The sequence below is a fragment of the Apiospora aurea genome (assembly GCF_038362705.1).
Source record: "Apiospora aurea strain CBS 24483 chromosome Unknown utg000008l_segment0_segment0, whole genome shotgun sequence".
NCBI lineage: Eukaryota > Fungi > Ascomycota > Sordariomycetes > Amphisphaeriales > Apiosporaceae > Apiospora > Apiospora aurea.
In genome coordinates, this window is record NW_027117395.1 from 2,625,201 (window position 1) to 2,641,148 (window position 15,948).

At 54.0% G+C, this 15,948-nt stretch overlaps 6 protein-coding genes across 6 annotated transcripts; 5 read left to right on the forward strand and 1 right to left on the reverse strand.

Annotated features, from left to right (window-relative positions):
- Positions 1-118: 118 nt before the first annotated feature.
- Positions 119-1,554, forward strand: PG986_012284 (uncharacterized protein; the record flags this gene model as incomplete). Its single annotated transcript, XM_066848506.1, has 2 exons — positions 119-958; positions 1,012-1,554. The coding sequence occupies 2 exons, from the start codon at positions 119-121 to the stop codon at positions 1,552-1,554; spliced, it is 1,383 nt and encodes a 460-aa protein (XP_066695202.1).
- A 711-nt stretch (positions 1,555-2,265) lies between these two features.
- Positions 2,266-2,922, forward strand: PG986_012285 (uncharacterized protein; the record flags this gene model as incomplete). Its single annotated transcript, XM_066848507.1, has 1 exon — positions 2,266-2,922. The coding sequence occupies one exon, from the start codon at positions 2,266-2,268 to the stop codon at positions 2,920-2,922; it is 657 nt and encodes a 218-aa protein (XP_066695203.1).
- A 3,082-nt stretch (positions 2,923-6,004) lies between these two features.
- Positions 6,005-7,675, forward strand: PG986_012286 (beta-cellobiosidase; the record flags this gene model as incomplete). The annotated part of the gene is made up of 4 exons (XM_066848508.1): positions 6,005-6,362; positions 6,492-6,839; positions 6,941-7,407; positions 7,484-7,675. 4 exons carry the CDS (start codon positions 6,005-6,007, stop codon positions 7,673-7,675), a joined length of 1,365 nt encoding a protein of 454 aa, XP_066695204.1.
- Positions 7,676-8,113: 438 nt separating this feature from the next.
- PG986_012287 (carbohydrate esterase family 3 protein) lies at positions 8,114-8,866 on the reverse strand (the record flags this gene model as incomplete). Its single annotated transcript, XM_066848509.1, has 1 exon — positions 8,114-8,866. The coding sequence occupies one exon, from the start codon at positions 8,864-8,866 to the stop codon at positions 8,114-8,116; it is 753 nt and encodes a 250-aa protein (XP_066695205.1).
- Positions 8,867-12,271: 3,405 nt separating this feature from the next.
- Positions 12,272-12,888, forward strand: PG986_012288 (vivid PAS protein VVD; the record flags this gene model as incomplete). The annotated part of the gene is made up of 2 exons (XM_066848510.1): positions 12,272-12,421; positions 12,478-12,888. Coding segments are annotated over 2 exons (561 nt in total), but the record flags the coding sequence as incomplete, so codon positions are not given.
- Positions 12,889-14,780: 1,892 nt separating this feature from the next.
- Positions 14,781-15,235, forward strand: PG986_012289 (uncharacterized protein; the record flags this gene model as incomplete). Its single annotated transcript, XM_066848511.1, has 2 exons — positions 14,781-14,885; positions 14,906-15,235. 2 exons carry the CDS (start codon positions 14,781-14,783, stop codon positions 15,233-15,235), a joined length of 435 nt encoding a protein of 144 aa, XP_066695207.1.
- Positions 15,236-15,948: the final 713 nt, after the last annotated feature.

A 15,948-nucleotide genomic window follows, 5' to 3' on the forward strand; every position in this document is an offset into this window, starting at 1 on the left:
GAAAGGGATGAAGTGCTTGTCTACAACAAACCTCCCTCTCGGCCCTGACTCTGGCGCTCCGCTTCTCTTGTTTCCAAGTAACCACAACCAACTGAGCCCACTCGAATATTGCCAAACGATGGAGGAAGCACCTTACCGCGGCCTTTCGAAGAGAGCTGCCTCCGAGCTTTCGAGGCAGGCGTCCAAGTACGACTTCGCCTCGGAAGTTTCCCCAGGCATTTGGAAGGTGGTACGGAAGAGTGACCGCGCGCATTTCCTGGCTCGCGATGTCTCCTCATGGCTTCTCGACCACGGGAGCGATGTACCCAACCACACGTCTCTTCTCTTGCTACTCGACAAGCAGCGCATGATCGAGCCCCTGATGGCAGTTCTGAACCACGAGAACCTCGTCAACTTCATTGACTGGGTGCAACTCGTTGGCTGGAAGGACAGCAAACATCCCGATCAAGCAACCCACTTCTTCATCTACGATTACTGTAACGCCGGGACACTGGAGAACTTGTTCCAGACGGAAACGCGGATCACGCCGTCTGGCAGCGAGGCGCCGCGCATCGAAGTTCCCGTCGACAACCGGTTCCTACCAGAGTCACTGTGCTGGCACGTCTTATGCTCCATCCTCAAGGGGCTTGCTTGGTTGCACGATGGACTCCGTGAAGACCTGGACCCCTACACCAAGCAATATGAAATCTTCGATGCTGGTTTGGACTGGCAGACGATACTGCATAGAGACATTGCCCCATCCAACATCTTCTTCTGCCACCCGCACACGATGAGTGAGACTTACGGCCAGTGCAAGTTGGGGAATCTGAGCAAGGCATTCGTTTCGGGCCACGTGAATGGCGTCCTCGGAGACCGGGTACCTCACGGGCAGGGGACGGTTCTAGCCGGCCAAGATGGCTTTGAGCCACTGGATAAGCTCCGAGAGAACAAGGACATGCCGATGTACCATCCGCCACAGGTGAGTCCCTACCCCGGCGTCTCGGGCGTATCCTCTGCTGACACCCATGCTAGTTTAATCAGCCGTACACCATTATTAGTGAGTATCGCTCGGTCGGTGATGTGCTCATGGGTATGATGATCAAGCCTGTTATGGCAGCGATGAAGCACATGGAGTACATCCGAGACCGAGACGAGAAGAGCTGGAACGCGATATTCAGCAAGGCCAACTACAGCGCAGACCTGAAGGATCTAGTGTGGGAGCTCATGTCGAGGACCGAGCTCGAGCACCAAGCTACCTTCAAACTCTACCTGAGGGCGAAAGAGGGGTTCGAGGACTTCCGGGAGAACGATCGCGATGGCAAGGCTATGGTGACGATAGACCACGTGCAAGTCCAGCACGCCGATGCCATGGCGGACAGGATGGCCAGCGAAGCCGAGTTGATGAGACGCCGGAACGAGCAGTTGGACAAGGAGGACGAGAAGGTCCGAGACAAGGAGCTGGAGGCGCCAAGCACGAATCCCACGCGACAGAAGCTTCTCCAAGAGATGGCCGAGCTCTGCCAAACAACGGTTGAAAGGTACCAGCAGCGCAACCGCCAAGTAGATGAGAGCTAGGTGAGAGCCAATTTCTGGTGGGGTTAGTCATTTGGTATCAGTCCCCAGCGAGGACATCCTGTAGCATTATCGGTTAGCTAGTTAATCACACTGCATGCAATTTCTTCCAGGGTGGCAAAGGCCTCGCAATGTTCTGACAATGCTAGACAGGGCCCCGGACTTTCGGATATAAATGATTGTCATATAGCTCGAGGTTTATGTAAGAAGAGGGAGGTGATGATGAGGTAGGCAGCTGTCTAGGCTGTCAACATGTTTCGATATGGAGCAGGCTGGCAGGGGGTTAGTGGCCGGGACGCTTGGGCCATAAACGTCCCGTAGCAGAGGTAACGTTAGGCTGCTAGGCTGCTAGGCCCATCGTTATTTCCAAAGTGGGGGATTATGTATGTCACCGCATGCATTGATGTCCGTCCCTCTCGACCTCACGGCACACGGCTTACTTACCCTGTTACCTAAAGCTAAAGCAGATACAGATGCGCGGGTTTGAGCACATGCTTCAGCCTTGTAACTCCCTCACAGTACGGAAGACCTCCCCACACAATCGCGAACTCCTACCTAAAGCCCAAGCAGACGCATATCGAGACCTCCATTCATCTGCGCCCGTTTTCCAGACCTGCGTAGCAGCGCGTGCCGAAGATCCGGATTTCCACAACTCATCAAAGTCGAAAGCTTCCATCCTTCCATCCACCTAAGCAACAGCCCAAATCGAGCCCAATGTCGCTGCCCGCGCCGACGCCACCTCTCCTCCTGACGAAACGACTCACGTCATTTCTCCAAGCGAATCTGTCGCCGCAGATCCATACAACCCTGCTCACGACTTTGTCAGGGAAGCTGCTAGCCCATGCCTCACCACACTCCGTCAGCACTCTACGCACGCAATGCACAGTAGCCGCGTCGATATGGACCATCTACGCAGCACAAGGCACCAGCACAGCCGTATCTGAGGCCTTGCCGTCCGCCCCGGCCGGCACCAAGGCGCGCCAGGACCCAACCTCGGGCGCCATCACAATACAACTCACAGGCGCGGTGCTGGTGGTCCGCAGACTCAGGTGCGGGCTGCTGTTCGTATGCATCGGACCAATCCCGGATAGCGGAGAACAGGCGCAGCCTGCGCAGGGGCCGAGCCAGTCACTCCAAGTACCGCAGGCGGCATCTTCGTCGCACCCAACACCTCTGGGGTCGCCGTCCGAGGTCGAAAGCGTCGCGAGTGTCGGGGCGGCCACTACGGCCAGCGTCACGACTATGGGCAGTGTGAACGCCGCAGGAGTGGTCCTACTGCGAAGGCAAGCGGAAGAGCTTGCCAAGTGGTTAGACGATAAACTTGGCTCATTGGGTGTGCCGGATGAGGAAGCCGGCAATGAGGGACGGTAACCACGGTCCTTCTTGTCTTGGCTACCTGCCCCAGTATGAAAAGCTGCGCAAGCCCACACCACTGGGCTCAACGAGGGTGAACCATACGTATGACGGTTGGCCCGTCTACCCCGAATTCAATAATCTAGCAGCGTATACTCCGCAACCCATCGATGCGATCACTCGAGTCGTTCTGTTAACCAAACAGTTGCTTCTTTTGGGAGTTTCTGTGGGTTGGGCCAACTACCAGGATCATACGTCGCCTGATTCTAGGCATGAGCAGATATCGCATCTCCGGGAGCTTAAGGGAATCGCGTTCTGGGTCTTATTGAGAATATCGAACAGGAGATCACAAAACATTTGTCGAGGTTGACGCAGCCATCACTCTTAGCTCTCGGGCTCATGTTGGCGATGCTCTGTTGGACGAGCCTGAACCGGATTGAACTGATCATTTGTGCATGCCTCCAAAGGCCAAGGCTAGGTTCTGTCCATGAGGCCAGCCAGCCTCCGCGCCAAGACAGTTGAACAGGTGTCGATAACTATTCATGTTTACTGGCTTCTATACGAAAGATTAAGAGGTCTCCCGGTCTTAGACAAACCCAGCTTGGTGCCCAACCTGAAATCCTATTGAGGTGTTGCTTTCTTTGCCAAGCCTGGAATTATTCGACAAGGCGATAAGTTTGTACACTGTCATGTGGTCTTTATTTTGGGGATTTGAGCACTTCAGTCCACTCTCCCATCGTCTATAAGTTGAAGCATGGCTCACGTTCCCGGCTGTACTGGATTCTTGGGCAACCTCCTTGACTAATGTCGTGGTCACAACCTTTTTCAGTGACGGGAAGAGCAAACTCTCGATTCCGTACAAGAAACCAGGAGATGTTACGTTCGATTTGCATAGTCTTGTACATCGCGGCCCATGTCAAGCATTGTCAACAACCATCTTAGGACAGGGGAATGTGATGGGCGTATCACTGCTCAATGCATCACGACTCGCATGCCGCAGTAAGCTAGCACTTTAGAGCGTGTCTTCAAATGTCCGATGCCAGATGTGCACCGAGCTAGAATCGATGTGGTTTCTTAATCAGCCGATGTCGCCTCGACGATTTCCACCCTGTACATAGAGTATACTTTGTAATAACCGATGACCCAGTTCCATGCAGCTACAATACCATGGCTTCTACAACTGCCTCATCTCTTGACTGTGGTGAACTGCCGAAGTTGACTGAACCCACGCGTCGACAATGTCACCTTGACATGTACATACCTTGTAACTCCCAACTCCCGGCTTTCGCTCTAGAAGGTTGCACCGAACCACCTCAATGGCTAAAAGCAAGCATTCCAATCAATTTACCAGCAGCAAGGAAATCTGCTCCATTAGCAACGAATGCCATGCAACCTTTCGCTTATTGCCAAGAAGAGGGGAGGTCTTGTTTGTGTCATCAAGGGATTGAGACACTCGTCGATGGCGTATAACTCAAGTGCAATATAGCTCCTTCAGCCACTCACGCTCATGTCTCTCTCTCTCTCTCTCTCTCTCTCTCTCGTAAGGCAGTTAGTTGGTGGCGGGCCATGTCGTTCGATCGACATGCCTTTCGCCTTTGTTTGCCGTGTACACCAGACGCGGGGCGTTCGCAATGTCCCGAACCTATAGTGCTTATATTGCTTCGCTTCGCGATTTCCCCGTTTTTATCGCTGCCCAGGCATGTCAAAAGTCTTCGAGATTCATACAAGCGCGCTGGGCGAAGAAACAAGCAAAGACTGGGCAGACTGGGCAGACTGAAAGCGAGAAGATCAGCCCGCTCTCATGATGGCCGCTACCCCAGATTCTCCAAGTGCATGAGCCCGGCAGTTTAGCCGCCAAGGATCTTTTCTACATCTCTCTCTTGAGTCGCGGGTCTCAACCGAGGTCCGGTGATTCGCCAGTCGTTGTGTGCGAATGGATGCATGTTACCATGGAAGCACACTGCTTGCTGTTGCAATCCTGCTTGATATATTACCACCACCGCTGTCGGATACAAAGCCCAGTGTAGCACTTACCAGTGGGCACACATACTTGAGTAGATTTTGGGTATGCATTTATCTGGACACATTAATTTCTTCTCCAGGCTACGATTGGAGGATACTACCTTGAGTAGATCTGGATGGTGGTTCGGAGCCCTCGTTGCCGTGGATAGGAACGTTCCTGCGTGTCCATAGCCCCCCGAAGGCAACACATTGGGAACCCAATTAGTCAAGAGATCGCCTTAGTGGTCGGGTTGGTATATTGCACATCGGCGCCATGGAGTCAGATATCGATTTCAGGAAACCCCCCTTCCGCGGCCCCTGGTAACAGGCATGGCTTGGGACTTGAGGTGGAATCCATGGCTTCGCGCCTCTGTCAAGCTGCGCACGGCTGGTGCCAGGCAGGATCATGAGAAGAAGAAGGCAACACGACTGACTGTTCAAAGAACGGACCATGTTCATGGCCAATGGCAGTTTAATGTTTCGGCGACTGTCTTTCCTTTTTATATCACTGCCACTGCTGATGCTAGTAGTAACAGTCCGCAGTACGTATATGTTCATCACTAGGATGAAGAGCAAGGAGGCCGTATACATATTCATCCAGATAGGGAAACCTTCCGTTCCACGGGACGTATCTCGGTAATATACCGTCAACCACACCTTTCGGGCATATCTTGGCGCTGGTATTTGCTGGGTTTTCCTTCCATATAGCATAGTCATCTAACTTCCCCCAATCCCACATTGGTTCTGCATAGGTACGTAAGGAGGCATTCGGAAGAAGCCTGTTGCCCCTTCCAGGACGAACCTATCGGCAAGCAGGCCCAGGTTGCCGTCTGGACCATCTCGGCGCAATATGGCCATGCGTGGATCATGGGATAGGGCGGCCGAGTTCCTAATTCGGAAACCATGTTAAGATCAGCTCTTAGGGCAGGATGCCTTGAAGAGGGGCGGGAGACGGGGAGCCCCTTATAAAGGGTGGCACGCCATCATCCATCTGAGATTTTGGTCCGATCCTCCGGTCTTCTCCCACCTCAACCATATCTACCCCCTGGTCCAGTGCCCGTTCTCAGTTCATACTACCTATATCCCCTCTACGCCCACGATGCTTTCGAAGATCGCACTCCTCGGCGGCCTCCTGGCCACGACGGCCAGCGCCCAGCAGGTCGGCACCCAGACCAGCGAGACGCACCCCAAGATGAGCTGGCAGAAGTGCAGCAGCGGCGGCAGCTGCCAGACCGTCAGCGGCGAGGTCACCATCGACGCCAACTGGCGCTGGCTGCACGAGACCAGCGGCACCACCAACTGCTACAGCGGCAACGAGTGGGACTCGAGCATCTGCTCCGACGCCAAGTCGTGCTCCCAGAAGTGCGCCGTCGACGGCGCCGACTACTCGAGCACCTACGGCATCCAGACCAGCGGCAACGCCCTGACTCTGAAGTTCGTCACCAAGGGCGAGTACTGTAAGTATGACCATTACTACCTGCTTGTTCTAGAGGGAGGAAGATGAGGGGTTCGGACGACGAGAAGGAAGTGCAAGTATGGGAAAGGGAAAGATGAAAAGCTGACCCATGATCGGGAAACACGCACAGCCACCAACATCGGATCGCGCACCTACCTGATGAACGGCGCGGACAAGTACCAGATGTTCAAGCTCCTCGGCAACGAGTTCACCTTCGACGTGGACCTGTCCAAGCTCGGGTGCGGCCTGAACGGCGCTCTGTACTTCGTCTCCATGGACGAGGATGGCGGCAAGTCCCGCCACTCGGGCAATAAGGCCGGCGCCAAGTACGGCACCGGCTACTGCGACGCCCAGTGCCCGCGCGACCTCAAGTTCATTGACGGCGAGGCCAATTCGGACTCCTGGGAGCCCTCGTCCAATGACGACAACGCCGGTGTCGGCGCCCGGGGCTCCTGCTGCTCAGAGATGGATATCTGGGGTAGGTTCCCACCCCTTTTTGGAAGTCAACCACCAGGAGAGGAGAGACTATTTGGAGAGACGAGTGAGAAGTCACTAACGAACAATGTTTCACACAAACAGAGGCCAACAGCATCTCCACGGCGTACACGCCCCACCCCTGCACGGAGATCGGCCAGAAGGCATGCCAGGGCGACGGCTGCGGCGGGACCTACTCGTCGGACCGGTACGCGGGCGACTGCGACCCGGACGGCTGCGACTTCAACTCGTACCGGCAGGGCGTCAAGGACTTCTACGGGCCCGGTATGACGGTCGACACCAACTCGAAGTTCACCGTGGTGACGCAGTTCATCGGGTCCGGCAGCAACCTCGAGGCCATCCGCCGCTACTACGTGCAGGGCGGCAAGGTCATCCCCAACTCCGAGTCCACCATCGAGGGCAACGGCGGCAACCAGATCGACGAGACCTTCTGCAGCACCCAGAAGACCGCCTTCGGCGACACCGACGACTTCAAGAGCAAGGGCGGGCTCCAGCAGATGGCCAAGGCCCTCGCCGGCAACATGGTCTTGGTCATGTCTCTCTGGGACGACGTGAGTTTCTTCTCTTCCTCTCTCTCTCTCTCTCTCTCCAAACTACCTTATGTAATCTAACACGGATTGACAACAGCACTACGCCAACATGCTCTGGCTCGACAGCAGCTACCCACTCGACAAGGACCCGTCGACACCCGGTGTGGGCCGTGGCTCCTGCGAGACCACCTCGGGCGTGCCTGCCGACGTCGAGGGCAACCAGGGCAGCAGCCAGGTCATCTATAGCAACATCAAGTTCGGCCCCATCAACTCGACCTTCACCCAGTAAGCGAGAAAGAAAAAAAAGAAAGAGAAAAAGAAAAAGAAAAGCAGGCATAGGGGGAGGGTTGTGTCGATGGACGCTATAGTTCTGAGAAGGTACAGGAGACAGGGGTCTTTTGAGGGCTTGTGCTGGTAACGAAAGATATTCTTTGTCCGACTAATATGTCGAATTTGGGAAGCTGTCTTGTACCTAGTGGAGGGAAAGCATATATAAATTGACATTCGTTTCTAATGTTGTCTGCGCAAAAGCATCATCGTTGTTATTTCTGACTTCATGTGATGGGAAACATAGCTTGTACAAGGGATACAATGCATAAACACCAGTTCCCCTGATTCATTATCATCGTGCACCAGCCCGAAAAGCTTATGTTAGGTCGACACCCTCCAGGGTCCCTTGGATTTCAATTTCACCAACCCCCCCCGACGACAGAGTGATGGCCCAATCTTAGCTTCCTCCGGCTGGGACCGGAACCGGGACTTGTGGTTGCCCTTTCGCTTGCGCAGCGGCAGCCTCCTCAGCAAGTCGCTCCGCGTTCCCGTCATCAGGAACCCCATTCGCCACCGCCCGCTTGATGAAGCCCTTCTGGTCCGCCTCGCGGATGGCCTCCTTGAAAATATCGCCCATCATGAGGTAGCCGTCGTCCGTCGGGTGGATGTCATCGCGTCCGATGTCGCTCTCCCGGGGGCGTCCGGGAAGCCCCTGGTCATAGTGCATCTCGGCAAGCACAACGGGCAGGCCCTCGCGCTGCAGATCCAGAGCCACCTGCCGGATCTGCGCGTTGGCGCTGAAGAAGCAACGCTCCTTAGCCTTGTTGGGGGTCGTGATCAGCGTGGACATGACGACCGTAGTGTCCACGCCCGCCTTGTTACCCCGCTCGTCCACCTGCTGCACGCCGCCGTTGGCGTCGGGCAGCAGCAGGTAGCGCACGAAGTCCTTGTAGCGCGAGAAGATGTTGACGGGGTCGTCCTCGCGCCAGCAGTCGCTCGTGCCGATCTGGACGATCATGAGGTTGGGCCGGTAACGTGGGACGGCGACACGGCACTTCGCGTGAAGGTCGCGGATGCGGTGCGCGCCGTAGGCCTCGTTGTCGTCGTCTCGGAAAGCAGTCCCGTTGCCTGGGCTGTTGCCGTCATTATTCACGTAGTAGCCAAATCGCTGTGTGCCTACGCAGTTGACGGGGTTCCCTTGCGCCGCCATCCAGTCCCGCAGCTGCTGCCGGAACCCGATGTTGTGGGTCGACTCCTCCCCCGGGCGATCGAGGCCCCTATGAACATGACGCGAAGCGGTATGCCGCCGGCGATTGGGTGGGTTTCGGTACTACCGCCGGGGGTCTGGCCCGGGATGTAGTGGCTGAGCGATGATGTTACATCGTGGCTGTCGAAGAGTGTGAGGAATAGTGCTGTATGACAGGGAAGGTGATCGATACGTTAGTTGGATGCTATTGTTGACTTCTGCTGCCCCCAAGCTTGGTGGGCTTTTCTGCTTATTACACACCTGTCGTGATCAAAATTGCTGCTGCTAGCCAGACCGGCCTTGGCCGGCTCGTCAACAGTATTTTCGGTGACATATCCCGGAGTCTGGTCCGTATCGTGTTCGGGATATATTGGAGGACTTCCTATGAGTATCTACCCAAATCATAGAATCAAGGAATGTTCTAAGAGCCTTGCCCAAGCACACACTCGGTGCGTTTTACTCCTGCAGGCGGCCATGCTTGTTGTTTTTCTGTTGGGCGGATGGACCGTTGTGCTTCTCTCCGCGTTGTCAAATCATCCATGGCCGTGGTACATGACAGAAACAAGGTGGAAATCCCAATACTGCAAAGGCTGATCTGCCCGTACATTAAAGTTCTTGAGCCGCCATGAGTCCTTGGCACGTTGAATATGTGTCAGAAGAAAAGGAATATTGCTTTTGAGTACGTGGCTGGCTGCCGGTTCACCCAAGAACATGATCAAGTTCACCCGCAGTATAAGCTTTTTGCATATAATTAGTTGTTGGTGATTGCAGCCGACTTATCCCCCGTCGAGTCGAGGTTGTTGTGGGCATGGAATAGGCTCATCCCGAGTCAGGCGTGTTGCTGGCGAGACATAGGAAGTGAAACCGGCAGAAATTGATGGTGATGTTGAAATTATGATTAATAAAACCCCGTGCGTTGTCACTGCTATTCCCCTTCGCAAAGCGAGGCAAGCTGATTTTATTCTTCGTTCGTCGTGTCATTTGAAGGAGGACAGCCAGAGACTTTGGTTTGGTTGCCGCCGTTGGCTCGCAACAGTTATTTTTTGTCGTGCCATGCCGCTAGACACACAATACCGAAGAGCTATGCTTCAAATTTCAGATGGAGAAGCAAAGCGGGAAGTCTAATGCGTTGTTGATGTCTTGGGTTGTTTTCGATGAGCTAGAAGTGTCCAGATCGGAAGATGAGGTCATGACAGCGCTGGTCATGAGGAAGACTGCTGTGGCTGACTTGAGCCTTGATCGCCGATGGTTGCTTATCGTGGCTGGAGCCTACATGTACCCACCTAAGCGCCGCCTTGGTACTGTACATATGTAATCATACACGCTAACGAACTGCTGCTTGTCTCATGCTGTGTGCTGTCCAAAAACACCTCGGGAATCTGAGACCTGAAACCAGACAGGAAAGCAATACTGTATCGTGAGCAGCACAACATGTGGTAGTGTCACTGTGATTTCGGTGTATTATTTCGAAGAAGCCAATACTGTAAAAGGAGCGCGTTCTTGGGCGGGTCTCGAGGATTCAGGTCCTGACGCTGAGGTGACGCCGTGACAGTAGCTACGGTACTTCCTTACAGTTACCGTCGACAGTGCTAAAGACTTAGGATAGGGGCCTGTCCCCTGGATGACCCCACTACGTTAGCAGATCGGCTCCTGCCACTCCACCGATTCCCTACGATGCGGCTGTCCTAAAGTCAATGTCATGATCGAGAAGCTTCGGTGTTGCTTTCCCGCCTTTTTCCCCCTCCATTGAGTCCATTCCTCAGCTGGCCGGGTGCCTGGAAGGGGATTGCCGAGCGTTGGCCGTGGGAAAAGGGCATTTGTCGTACCATTTTCTGGTCACACCGGCTTTTGCAATTGTCATGTCGCTTTCTGGATATGACTTGCTTGCCCTTTCAGTACCCGATTCCAGCGCACACAAACAGAGCGGAAGCATCGACGCAGGCACATCGGCTTTCCACATTACCGATCAACCGTATCATCCACTTATTGAACCAGAGTTGGAACAAACAGCGAAGGGCATGACATGGCCCATCTCCACTGGGATTCCGGGTGGTCCATTGAATATTTTCAATTTCGTTATCTGGCTACGTACTGCATGTGCAACCTCGCCAGTCCGGGCGGGCATTTGGTGTTGGCCTGGTGATGCCTAAAAGTCACCGCATTCCATCGAGCTATCATAATGAGATCGAGGTTTGTGAATTCTCGATGAGCCAAAGCCCATGGGCAGCGATTCGGAGTGCTGGCTAGCCGTCTTTGTCCAAAGGGGACAGAAAAAGAAAGTCAGGCGAAGCCGCCAACCGGTAGATCCACCAGGCCCATGTGCGGCCGTTCCATCTTGTTACCGCTTGTAGTAGGCAAAGGAGGCAAAGTACATAGGCAAGGAAGGGGAACTTGAGAAAGACATCCTCGCGCGCCTAGGTACATGTAGCCTATGTAGCCCTGCTTGCGGCTAGGCGAAGCTGATACTTGGCAGGCGCCCGTCTAGGCGGCCGTCTGGGTTCTGGGTGGCCCTCCTTCCCCCGATGCCCCTGTCCATGCTCCTAGCAAATCCAGATCCGCCCCCGATCTCCAGCTATCATGTCCGTCTGTCGAGATCATCCAACGGTAGATCATCCCAGAATCCCATTTCTGCGCACTTCTGTGCCGGCCCGCCCAGACCCTCCCACTCGATGCCCATGCAGGCTCTCATTCCAGAATGGACCTCGATTCAACGTTGCTGCAGTTCGATCTTCGAACCCTGATCGCCTAAGACATTGGCGGCCTTGCGTCTCATTCTTGTTTCTCTAGCCCTTTGCCTATCACGCCTACCTGGCCCATGATCACGATCCCTCCTCTTTTTTTCGGGCACCGGTCAAACAGAAAAGCAACCATGAGCTTGTCAAATGGCCGTGACTTCCTCAACCATATCCTAACCTCCTAACCTTTGCTATCCTCCTACCTCTTACTTGCTTTTGGAACGCAGTCACCAGATCCCGTATAGCTTCGAAACCAGACATTGCTACAGCCCTCAACTACCTATCCTAATAGCCTCGATCTATCTCAAAATACTTCTTCGCGTTATACTTGATATCATATCACCGGTGTCATCGGCATATCGTGCTAGATTTCGACATCCAAAAGAAGCCAACCCAGACGCAAACTACCCCCGATCTACAACAACTCTAGTCAGTATGACTATGCCTCTAATGTCTGCTGCTACCATGCCCATCATGAACCCCCTGGGAGCAGAGCGCATTCACTGTAGGTTGACCTGTCCCCTAGAGTCCCATGGAGTCACTGTCTTTCGTATTAGATAACGTCGCTTGCGGTGTCAGTCGAGGCAGTAACTCACTTCTCTACCCTCACCACCGTACACTAACATCTATCTAGTACCAATACGAGTCGGATGGGCAAACAACAACGACCGAGGCAATTTCCATATCATCAGTGGTTGCTGTCCCGAAAGACATGACAGTGCACGATGCCATCATATACCCCGGTCTATATGCGCCCAGCGGTTTCGATATGATGAGCATTCTCGTAAGTTGTGGCTGCCCAAGAGTCACGCTTGGCGTGGTATTAACACTCCTGTCCAGATTCGGGTCATGACACGCGCCAATCCCATCATCGAGCTTGGTGCTATCGACGCTTCGTGTGCTCTGATCCTGTGCGACCTGAAGCAACCTGACTGCCCGGTCGTGTATGCCAACGAGCCATTCATGGAGCTGACTGGCTACAGCCAGCAAGAGATCGTAGGCCGCAACTGTCGGTTTCTACAAGCGCCGGGTGGCAAGGTCAAGAAGGCATCGACTCGCAAGTACATTGACAGCGAGACCATGAAGCAGATGCGGAGCGCCGTCGAGGGCAATACCGAGCTTGCCGTTGAGGTGCTCAACTTCAAAAAGAACGGACAGCAGTTCATCAACCTCCTCGCCATGATTCCCATCTGTTGGGACAGTGCGGAACCCCGCTATTCCGTGGGGTTCCAGGCGGAGAAGACGTGGTAGAAAGAAATACAGTGTGGAAACGAAGACGGCTACAGCGATGAATACGGCGAACGACAACCCTCCGCAACGAGCGGCGGAGGAATTGCACGCACGCAAAAGTTGTCCTGGCCTCGAAAGGATCGGACAGGAGTTTTCATTAGCATTTACGGTGCTATTAGGCATAAAGGGGGCAAACTTGTGGGCATCCATCTGCTTTTAGGCATTGCGTTGATACCCAGTCTGCATTTTATGTTTTTGTATTACTGGGGTTGATCTCGGAGTCGGATGTTTTTCTTTCTTTCCGAATGCTCAGGACGTTGGATTTGTACAGGGCTATTAGGCGTTCCAAGGGAGCATACACACTGCATGGCTCGTCTACGGACAGTATGCGATATTTAGATGGCATAAGAGCAGCGAAGATGGCTTCTTTTAGGGAGAGATCTGCATATGAGACACAAGACTTTTGACCGGATCAAGACGGCCGGCTAATATGCCGGGGCTGAGTGAGTCGCACTGGGCGACGGGATTAGCTAGCTACCACGAGGGCAGTTCAATCAACCAATCCTTGTTTCTTGATGATTTGTAGTCCTCGTCTCCCAACACATGGAGCGGGCCACAGATTGCACCTGTGTGAGTCTGGCCTGTTTATGACAAGCCGAGACGGGCACCCTATCGTAACTTCCGAGGTGTTCATGTGAAGCTGGGTGTCCGGGATTTGGTTCGATCTCAAGCCCCCTGGTAGCCGCCTCCACATCACCGCGATCGGGACAACAGGTCAACGGGAACTGGGTGGCTGGGAGAGAGGGGTTCGCTCTAACCGCTCCCCCTTTTCTGCTATTTAAGTTGTTGGTTTTTATTCGTACTTCTAGCCCTTGGTGCACATTCGTCCACTATTGGGTTATGGCAAAGCGGCTGGCTTAACCGAGCGGCGCTGCTTTCTTCCTCTTCTTAACAGCGCCCCCCTCCCCCGATCGTGGCACATAGGCGTTGCTCGCGGCCATCGAGCCCCCTTCCCCTTCCCTGAGGGGGGAAACATGTTAAGTACCTGGCACAGTAGGTGTTTGGAGGACCCGGCGGACTTTGCCCCGACGGCAAATGAACGAGATCATTCCATTTCTTGCTAGGTGACATCCATACATCATATCCGAATTGACAATATGTACGATGTCGGTTGGCCAGCGGTATCGAATCGATCTTGGTTTGCATTCTGCAGTGATCTGGGGCAGTACCTCCAACAAGCATACCACTGAACACCTGCGGGTTCCAACGCCGACAAGCAACCAATTTCACATTGACGTCTTTGCACATGGTAGGTACAGGTAGCCGGCCTGTCTTCTACACACTCTTAATCTTGTGAGGATGAGCCAGTGAGGCAACCAAGATGGAATGCTGGTATTGGAGGCTTTCAGCAATACAGGGTCTGCCCAATCGGTTCGAACGGAAATGATTACTGATTCGCAAGATTTCATGGTCTGGTGATTTCACTCTGGCGTCGCGTGACAGCACAGTGGAGTGGATCTCCCATTGGCTTTTGAGAGAGCCTCGAGAACTTGCCATAGTTGGTCAGAGTGATCCTCATGACTGACGCATCAATCAGTACAAGTCTGAGGACACACACACATTCACGCTTATAATGAACACGGTAACAACGTATCCTAAAGCTAGCACCACCTATGTAGAACGGAACGTGGATCACAGCCGTATGGTGACCCCATCGCCGTGAAGGTGAGACTTGCCGTCGTTGATGAGAAGAATCCCCCATTCTCGCTGGAGCTACCGAATACTACCAGTTACTGATACCTTTCAAGAAGAAGAAACAACCGCCCAGAAGGCTTCGTGAGTCCTCCTCGTCGTTCGAAACATTGAGGACAACCACATTCTGACAAAACCCCCTTCCTTCCCTTCAGGGCCCGATGTCCAACCTAACACCCCATCGCCCGACCCAGTGCTTCTTCGACAGCGTCCTGGTCCCCATGCCGACCTTCCTCTTCCTCGCCAGCCTCCCCACCATGGTCGCGGTGTCCTGGTGTCCTGGTAGCGGAGGCGGCGGCGCGGCGGCCACGTCAACAACTACCTCTATCCGCGCTCGTCGCCCTACCCCTTTCCTCTCACCAATGGAGGTAGCAGCAGCGGCAGCAGCGGCAGTGGTGGCAGGAATGCTAACACCTTACACCGCTACCCGACCACTAACCGCCAGTCCGTGGCCACGCTCCTGCAGCGCCTGCTGCCCTCGCTGGGCTACTACGGCGCCGTGGCCGTGATCCTGCTGATGCAGAGCGTCGAGATCGTGCAGCTGCGGGAGAGTTTCGCTGATGCTGCTGCTACCGCTACGCCTGCTCCGACCCCTACGAATCGTAATGATAAATGAGCGATTTGCTATAACCCGTGTCCCACAGTCAGTGCTGTGGGCATTTTTTGGGGGTTTATTTCTTTAGTTATGAGGGTTCCGACTTGGTTTCGAGGGACTGCTCAGGCGTGTGAAGGGAACCCACTATCAGGTTGGTCCTAGGAGAACCAGCTTTGAACAACGCAATACACGAACTTATGAACAGCTAGCCGGAGCAACTTTGCACTCATGACAACATACATGCACCATCAATGACCGTTTACCACGGGAATACTCAAAAGACGTGTGCGGGTGAAGAGTGAATATTATTTAGACAATGCAGGCGCACTCTAGCAAATAACGCCAGCCCTTTCGATGCAGGACGGCTCTGCTGATGCTCATACCAAAAATGCATTAGAGCCGCAATCAGACCCTGTGGCTCAGACGCCCTCTCTAGAAAGGCTCTATCGTATTCGCGAAATGGCGGTGCCGGCGCGGTGGCTGTCTGTAGCCTGAACCATATCCGCCGCTCGCTGGTGGTACAGATATACTCGTACATGTACACATTATGTGCCTTGCGTATCCCACGCAATCGCACAAACCTAAAACATACGCAATTTCTCTCTCGCTATCTTGTTTCTTTCGCTTCTGCCTCCCTACAGGAAGCCAGGCCCTTTTTCGTCGCTTTTTGTCTACGAACTCGGTGCCAATATTCTTACAACCGTCGCAGTCCATTCGAGAACCGCATCAATCAC